This window comes from Muscardinus avellanarius (genome assembly GCF_963383645.1).
Source record: "Muscardinus avellanarius genome assembly, chromosome: 3".
NCBI classification, from domain to species: Eukaryota; Metazoa; Chordata; class Mammalia; order Rodentia; family Gliridae; genus Muscardinus; species Muscardinus avellanarius.
This window is the reverse complement of record NC_137788.1, coordinates 8,210,348-8,219,230: the sequence shown is the minus strand read 5'-3', so window position 1 is coordinate 8,219,230 and position 8,883 is coordinate 8,210,348. Positions and strand designations below refer to the sequence as shown.

The 8,883-nt window shown below is 60.0% G+C and overlaps 1 protein-coding gene across 1 annotated transcript in view; it reads left to right on the top strand.

Annotated features, from left to right (window-relative positions):
• Positions 1-8,349: 8,349 nt before the first annotated feature.
• The window catches only part of CASZ1 (castor zinc finger 1), a gene marked incomplete at both ends in the record, with an annotated part of 51,700 nt that continues 51,166 nt past the window's right edge, over positions 8,350-8,883 (top strand). Inside the window, 2 exons of the mRNA XM_080691112.1 lie at positions 8,350-8,398; positions 8,579-8,617. Of these exons, the coding sequence (XP_080547238.1) occupies positions 8,350-8,398; positions 8,579-8,617 (88 nt within the window). The remainder of the gene's footprint in view (positions 8,399-8,578; positions 8,618-8,883) is intronic.

Sequence of the window (8,883 nt, the reverse complement as noted above, 5' to 3'; positions counted from 1 at the left end):
CCTATCAGATCCAAGGAAAGGAAAGAGAGAGAGGAAACTGGCCAGGGCTGGCTGGGTGAGTAAGCAAGGCCTCCGCGGGCAAGGGGCACAGGCGCTGGACACCTGGCCTCCCACGCTGGTGCCAGGCTCCTGTGCTTGAGGTAGTTGGGAGCGGTGTTTCAGGGTCTCCATTTCCCATCCGATGTCTGGCAGGAACTTTGAACACACTCTCTTTTCATCAGAGGAAGAGAGGATGCGGGAGTCAGGAGAAGCCTCTGCTGCAGGGCAGTCCACCCTGCCTGACCAGAGACTGGCTTCTCGGGTCAGCAGAGCTGGGCTCCATCCGGTCGGCTTCTAGACCGGCACCTGCTAGCCCATCAGGAGACAGAGGCGCCTGCCCCTGCCTGGTCCTGGGAGCTCAGCCCGGGCCTGAGTCCTGGCCCTGTCGGTCGCGGCCAGAGCCTCAGCCCCGCAGCCCAGCAGCCAAGTCGTCACTCAGGACAGGATGGATGTCAGGTTGAATACATTAGTGTCAGGCTGGAGGAGCAGGGCGGAAGCTCCCATTAGCCCCAGTGGTAGCTCCTCTCTCCCGCACTGTCTTCTCCTCGGCCCTTTGCCCATCGGCTTCTCCTTCTGCCCACCCCCACCTCCGCCCATCACTCCATCACTCCGAAGGGCAAGCTTTGGCTGGACCTAGGTCCTTCCCATCCTCTCCCAAGGATTTTGGGGGTGGGCAGAGGGCACAGCAGGGAGAAACCAAGCCAGCGAATTAAAGTTTGTGATTGTCAGTGTCAGGAGAAGCTAAATAACCCTGTAACTAGTATGAAGGTGAATTCACGGTCTGCTGCACACGGAGAATATGAGAGTCTGCAAGACGGGCGAGTGGGCAGCCTCCTCCCCAGGGACCCGAGGGAGACAGCAGGAAAGCCCGAGCCCCCGCCCGCCAGGGAGCAGCTGCCCGGAGCCCCCACCCAGCACCCGGGGCAGCTCAGCTGCTTGGCAGCCTGCTGGCCCCAGCCCCAGAGACCCCGGGAGACATCTGTAAGCACCAGCAGTATACACCCATGGGCACCCGTCCAAGCCTCATGTTAACAGCTAGGCCTCGCTGAGCACGTGTCTGCCAGGCTGCGTGCTGTGTCCGCACAACCCCCGTGCAGCCCCCGTGCCCCTCCCCTGCCTCCCTTTCATCCCCATAATCACTTTTTTGAAATATAATCAATCTACATACTATCAAATTCACCCTTATATTTTTATTTTTTATTATTTATTGATTATTTTTAGGAGGGTACTAGAGATTGAACCCAGGAACATTCTACCTCCAAGTTACACCCTAGCCCTTTTTATTTTTTTTTTTTATTTTGAAACAGGGCCTTGCTAAATTGCTGAGGCTGACCTCAAACCTGTGACCCTCCAGTCCCAGCCTCCCAAGTAGTGGGATTACAGTCACGTGACATCTCACGTGGCTTACAATTTGTCTGCTTCTTTATCTTGGTATTAGGGGTCGAACCTAGGGATGTTCTGCCTCTGAGCTACACCCCAGCCCTTTTAACTTTTTATTTTGAAACAGGGTCTTGCTAAATTGCTGAGGGTCTCATTAAGTTGCTGAGACTGGCCTTAAACCTGTCATCCTCTAGTCGCAGCCTCCCAAGTCCCGGGATTATGGGCATGTGCCAATGTACTCTGCTAAATCCACCCTTTTAAAATGTACAATCCAGTAGTCCCCCGCCTTTGGTGCTGGGGATGGAACCCAGGGGCATCTCCCTCCAAGCTACACCACAGCCCTATTTTTTATTCTTTTTGTTTCATGTGTGTGTGGTGGTACTGGGGATGGAACCCAGGGGCTTTTCTACCTCCGGGCTATACTCCCAGACCTATTTCATACTTTATTTGGAAACAGGGTCTCACTAAGTTGCCGAGAGCCTCACTAAGTAGCCGAGGCTGGCTTCGAACCTGCGCGATCCTCCCGTCTCAGCCTCCCAAGACTGGGATGACAAGCGTGAGCCACCACGCCCGGCCTATTTTTTATTCTTTATTTTGAAACAGGGCCTCACTAAGTAGTAGCTGAGGCTGTCCACGAACCGCGATCCTCCTGTCTCAGCCTCCCAAATGCTGGGAATACGAGCGTGCACCACCACGCCCGGCTCCCATGGTTTTTAGTATATTCACCACGGAGTTTGCCTTGGACAGGGTAGATGATGAAGCAGGCCCACGTAGGAGGCTCCAGAGCCAGTGCGCTGCGAGGGCCTGCTCAGTGTGCTGGCTGCCCCCTCCCACCACCCACATACACACACACGCCTTTCCATGTGTTTCCCACAGTTTAGGCTCAGGCGTGTTCGTTCACCACCCAAACACGTAGGCCCAGGCAGCGACACGCGTCTCTTCTCTTCCCCGGGTACGCCTGCGACTCCATGCCTAAAAGCCTCATGCCCCCCGCGCCCCAAGGACAGCCTCCCTCCGCACTCCTGGAGGGAGGCCTGGCACCCAAACCCGCAGCATAGGGTAGCTGAAGTGGCCAACGAGACCGAGAAAGCGCCGCGTCTCTGGATCACTGTGACTGGCATGACGTGCCAGCGCGACATTCCAACCCTGGCCCGGCCGGGCCGCCCGCCGCGGGCCTGGCTCTCCGCCTCCCGCCACCTCTCCTGCTTTAGCCTGCGCTTCTGTTCCCCCGTCTCTCACCACCTGCCTCTCTCTTCTCTCACCCCCACTTCCCACCCCAAAACCTAAAAAGCAAAAAAAAAAAAAAGGGAAAGGAAAGAAAATCTGTGGCCACATTCTTGCATTTATAAAATTTGGGAACTCGTGAGAAACTGTCACTGTTTCAGATAAGGGCTAAACACGAGGACCTGAGGCGGGCGGAGGGAGACAGGACGGAGAAGGAGCCTGTTGGATTCCGTTTGGGGTTTTTTTTTTTTCCTCCTTCGCTCTCCCTCTAAAGCGGAGGATCCGGCCGGGCCAGTTTGGATATTTATTAAGAAAAAGCCAAAGATAATTAACTTTTTTGTTTTTGTTTTGTTTGCGGGTGCCTCCCCTGCTGGCAATCCTGGCTGCCTGGCAAATCGAACCTGCTCCCTGCTCCCCGGTGCTGGGCGGCGGCGGCAGGTCTGTGCTGACCGCCCTGCGCCCGCCGGGGCCCCCAGTGCCCACCCAGCCCCCCACCTTGGACTCTAGACCCTGGGCCACTTTACACCACCAATGCCCCCCAGCTCTGACTTGCACGGCACCCTTGAGAGGCGGGTAAGTGGCGTGGGGGAGGGACTACCGCTTGGGGCTGGAGCCAGCGCTTCCCTTAAGGGGGGGGGTGGTAAGAGAGAGCCTCTCCCGTGGGGCAGGCGCAGCCCTTCTGGCCAGTTCAAGCTGCTGGCTCCCCAGGAGAGGGTGAGGGGAACAGAAGAAGCTGGAAACACAGGGAGAGGCCAGATTTGGGCCAAGTTGATCCAACTCTTGTCCCAGGACGTTGGCCCTTTGCCCAGAAGAGGACTCTGGGCCACGGAACCACCTGTGGTCTGTGCACCCTCAACACCAGGCTCTGGCCTGTTCCCACCTCCCACCCAGCCTAGGCCATCAGCGGGGCCTGGCCGAGTGGTCAGAGAGCAGGGACTGCGGTGAGGGGACGGCCGCCTCTGGTCGACTGTCCAGGAGAGTACAGGGCCCTGAAGCCAGCTCACGGGCCAAGATGGCGGCACCAAGAGTTGGAGACCTCTGAATTGGGGTCAGAGCTGAGGACATCTCGGGAGCCAAAGTGCGGAAGGCCAGCGTGCCCCAGCTAGCTGGGGCTGGGGTGTGGTTCGCCCTCTGCAAGACTAAGGTGCCTCGGCCCCTCCGCTGCCCGCTGGCTTCAGCCCAGCCAAGCAGGCAGCGACCGTGAGGTCTTAGAGAGACCTAGAGGGTGACAAAGTGCCCGGGAGCTGGACACAGAGAGGAGGGCATTTTTCAAGGATTTTTCTGGCCCCCTTTTTTTTTTCCTCTGAAATATAAGGATGTGCAATTTTTTTTTGGTTTCAATTTAGCATTGGAGAATTTTATAATTTAGTAATTAAAATCTCTGATAGGCTTTAGAAATTGCGGCTAATTGAATTTAATGGGAAGATGATTTTCAATTTTATTTGATTACCGGGACCCCTGGCATCGGTATTTATGGGAAAAAAATGGGAAATGTGCTGTGTGGGCTAAGATGGCATAATTGAATTAGGGATAATCGGATTTCTCCGTCATGAATTTCACTATAATTTTCCTATAATTTTCCATTAGATATCTAGTTTACAAATATTCACAAAGAAATGAAGCTCTTTCGGAATGGAGATTGCTGGCTAACAGGATTACGGGGCCGAGCGCGCGGCTATGCCAGCCCAGTGCTGCCATAATGCGATCCCTGTGTCTGCCTTACACTTAGCGCGGCCTCGGCCCCTCGCCTCGCCTCGCCACCCACTCTGCGGCCCCTGCCTCCCTTTGTTTTCCTGGGCGCCCTTCTCTGCTTCCCCGCCTGACACCCCCTGCCCGTGGCGCCCGCACCACCTCTGCTACGGGGCGGCTGATGAGCCCGCGCCCAGGCAGGTGCCTCTGCCTGGCCCTCCGCGCTTCCTGTCCACTCTGCTCGCTCGACACCCTCCCTCCATGGGCCCTGGGAACACGCTCACACGCAAACACACCGGCTCCCTCGCAGGTGCGAACATGCTGGTTCACATGCACACGCCGTCCCTTGGCCGAGGCTCTGGTGCCCTGGCCCAGTCGCCGCAGAGGGAACCAGTTTATTGGGATCCTGGGGTGGGGTGTAGGAACAAAAGGAGCTTTGTTCAAGTTTATGTGAAAGTTACAAATTCAAAATGAGAGCAGATAAAGCATGAGATAGCTGGTGTGTAAACAGGTCGACGAGTGGGAAGGCCCCGGGCTCAGGAGGGAGAGGACGAGTGGGCACCGGGCGCAGGAGGACAGGAGCCAGCCGGGGCAGCCTGACGGGAAGGCAGGCTTCTCCTGGGCGCTGGTGTGGGCCACCTCGGGGTGGGATCTCTGCAGAGGTTCCCGGCGTCTAGGGAAGAGTTGGAGGCTCTGGGCCCAGGGTCTGGAGATTGACCTACCGGGAGGAACTGTGGCGTTGGGCTAAAAGACCTCACTGCGCTCACCCCAGGGCCTTACAGGTGTCGACACACTGGGTGGTCCAGGCCAAAGGGCACACACACCCGGGAGAGAAGAGAGAGCGGCCACTGGCTCACACGCCATGCTGGCCTGGGTTTCTTGCTTCTCAGACCTGTTCTTCCTCGGAGGCCCCTGGCTTCTGGAGCAGGGCCTATTCCACCTGCGGACGCTGATTCTGACCACCATCTCAGGCAGCCCAGGCCTCCCTCCACCATGGGTCTCCTTGTGCCAGCCCCTCTAGCTGGTCCAGCGGGCCCTGTCTCCTTCCAGCTGTCCCAGGCCTTCCTCACCAGCCTTAGCCTGCCAGAAGACAAAAAGTTAGCGGGTGACCACTGCAGCTGGCTTCACCTAAGTAACCAGAAAGAGGGCTGGGGGTAGCTTGGTGGTAGAGCTCTTGCCTAGCATTCATGAGGTCCTGGGTTCCATCCCCAGCACTACAAAAAGGTAAAACATTAGCCAGGTATGGTGGTGCAGGCCTATAGTAATCCCAGTATACAAGAGACTAAGACAGGAGGTTTGCAGGTTCAAGGCCAGTCTTAGCAATTTAGTAAGACCTTCAGCAATTTAGCGAGACTTTGTTTCAAAATAAAAAATAAAAAGAAGCCAGGCGTGGTGGCGCACGCTTGTAATCCCAGTATTAAGGAGGCGGAGACCGGAAGATCACGGTTCACAGACAGCCTCAGCTACTTAGCGAGGCCCTTCAGAACTCAGTGAGACCCTGTTTCAAAAACTAAAAAGACGCAATTTCGAAGCCAGCTGTGCTGGCTTAAGAGACTCTGTTTCAAAAAAAAAAGTATAAAATAGGTCTGGGAGTGTAGCCCAGAGGTAGAAGGGCTTCCAGGAACCCCAGTACCACAAATAAATAAATAAATAAACAAACAAACAAACAAATAAATAAATAAATAAATAAATAGGGCTAGAAGTGTAGATCAGAGGTAGAACGCCCTGGGTTCAATCCCTAGTACACAAAAAGAAAGGAAGGAGGAAAGAAAGAAAGAGAGAGAGAGAGAGAAAGAAAACCAGCTTTGCTGTTTGCCCAGGTCTTCCTCGGGTCACTCCCGACCACCGTGGGCAGCACACTCAGAGCCAGCCAGGCGTGTGGGTCTCCTGTGTACAGGGAGCTCCCAGTCTGCGCAGCCCTCTTTGGATGTCCCGGGAATCAGCCTTCTACTCCATCAGAATTCCTATGTGCTATGTATCGCCCACAGGAGAAAGCTGAGGCTTAGGGCTGGCGCATGGGGTTGATCCCCGGTTAGAAGCTAAATCTGCAAGGAGAGCCGGCCCTGGTGGCGCACACCTGCAATGCCCGCGCTTGGGAGGCGGAGACAGGAGGATCAGGGTTCAAAGCCAGCCTCGGCTACTGAGCGAGGCTCTCGGCAACTCAGTGAGACCCTGTTTCCAAATAAAGTATACAACAGGTCATGGGTGTAGCCCGGAGGTAGAGGCCCCTGGACCCCATCCCCAGGAACACACACACACACACACACACACACACACACACCTGCAAGGAGGCACAATCCTTGCTTTGGTGGGTCCTGAGTGGCAGCACCCAGAGGTGGTTGTGAGATCCAAACCAGTGTTGGACACAGAGAAGGTCTCTGAGATTCCAGTGGAGGAGCAGAGTGCGGCCCTCTCCGCCTGGCTTCCCGGGTCTCCAGGTGCACTCCCGGGCCAGCCTTTGGGTAGCAGGTGGCTTGATTTTTTTGCCAGGGTGTTGGGCCTCTCCGGCTGCTGTTTGCACGTGCGGGTGCGGACAGGCCTGGGGGGCAAGGGTTGTGTGACAGTCAGGAGTGGGGTTGCCAGCGAGGGCTGTGCGGGAAAGGAGGGATGCTGAACTCTGTGAGAACTAAAGGACAATCAGCGGGGAAAAGAAAAAGGAAGGAAAAGGAGAAAGAGTAGATTGTTAACTGCCTTGACTTCTTTGCCCCAAGGCCTCCTTGGGCCCCTCCCTTTGCAAAATAGAAATATTGCAAAAATAGGCCAGCGCCATTTTGCTGAGTGCTGCCCAGAGACCAGGGCGAGAGCTTGGGCCTGTCCCCTTGCCCTCCTGAGATAGGAGAGGTGGGCGGGGAGGGGACGAGGGCGGCCCAGGGGCCCGCCGCGGCAGGGGGCAGCCCTGCGCCCACCCCACTTGCCCGAAGCCCCCCCAGGCTCCATGGCCACCGAGGGACACCGGGGCCGGCAGAGAGGCCACCAAGGTCTCTCTGCGAGAGAGGGACAGTCGAGGAGGGCCCCGAGCGCGGGTCCAGCCAGAGCCGGGATGGCGGGGCGGGGTCCCCTGGCGGGGCGGGCGGGGCTGGGGTGCTGAGTGATGCCCCACCGCGAAGGGCTGCGGAGGGGAAGGGCCATCGTAAGTGCCACGTCTGGGCGAGGTGCTGAGCGCGGGGAGCGCGAGTTTCCCGACCCGCCCAGCCGCGCGCGGGACGCGGCTCTGAAACCCGGGGCTCGGAAGAACCACGGCCGCGGGGCGCGGGAGGGGGCGCGGGGCGGGGGCGCGGGAGGGGGCGCGGGGAAGGGGCGCGGGGCGCGGGGCGGGGGCGCGGGAGGGGGCGCGGGGCGCGGGGAGGGGGCGCGGGGCGGGGGCGCGGGAGGGGGCGCGGGGCGCGGGGCGGGGGCGCGGGGCGGGGGCGCGGGGGTGCGGGGAGGGGGTGCGGGGCGCGGGCGCGGGGAGGGGGCGCGCCCCTTGGGCACCGCGGAGGCCGCAGCCGGGCTGCGCGAGGGGAGCGAAGCGCGGCGCACCTGCGCCCGCCCGCCCGCCGGGAAAAGTTTGCGCGGCGGCGGCTGGGCGGGGGCGCGGCTGGCGGGCGCGCGCGGCGGCCGTCGGGTCGTGCGCGCTCGCGAGGGGGCGCGCGGCGGCGGCCGGCCGGGGCTGGCGCGCTCCGTCCCCGCGCCGCGGTCGGGCCCGCGCGTCCCTCCCCGCGCGCGCGCACGCGGCCCAGCCCGCCCGCCCTCCGTCCGTCCGTCCGGAGCGCGGAGGCCCCGCCCCCTGCCCCGGGCGCGGGCGCGCGGGCGGGCGGGCGCGCGCGGCGGGGGCGCGGCTCGCTCACCTGCGGCGGCGGCAGCGGCGGCGGCGGGCGAGGGCGGCGCGGGCCGCTGCCAATCACCGCGGCGCCGGCCGCGCCCGCCGCTGCCAAACTGTTACCCCGCGCGCCGCCGTCAGGAGCAGTGACATCAGGGCTTTAAAGCAACTTGTTATTCGGGGAGTAATCAGTTGCAATTAGGCATTAATTAAGTATTATGAAAGTTGATTATTTAAGTGAATTCGGCTTTCGACTCTCCGACTATGGTGAGTGCGGGCCGGGCGGGCGGGCGGGCGCGGGGGCGCGCGCGGGCGGCGGGGGCGCGCCGCAAAGTTTGGGCGTCCCGCGCCCCCGGCCCCGGGGCGCCCGGCGGGGCGGCGGCGGCGGCGGCGGCCACTAACTCGGTCTCTTCTCTCCCCGCGGCGGCGTCGTGGCGCTCCTCGAAGAGTTTGGGACCCCGGCGCGCAGCATGGATCTCGGAGCAGGTAGGCGCCGGCTCCCGCGCCGCCCTTTCGGTTCCTGGACGGAAGTTGGGCGGCCGCGGCCCGGGCGCGCGCGGGGGTCCCGGGGGCCGGGGTGTTGTTATTTGTCCCTCGCCTGGAGACCGTGACTAACGCGATGCTCGTCATTGTGAGAACCGAGAGGGCCGGGAGAGGGGGCACCCGGAGAGGACTTAGGGGCTTTTGTGGGGGTTTTTGTTCTCCGTGTTTTTTGTGTGGCTCTGTGTGTTTTTTTTTCTTTTTCTCTGTGT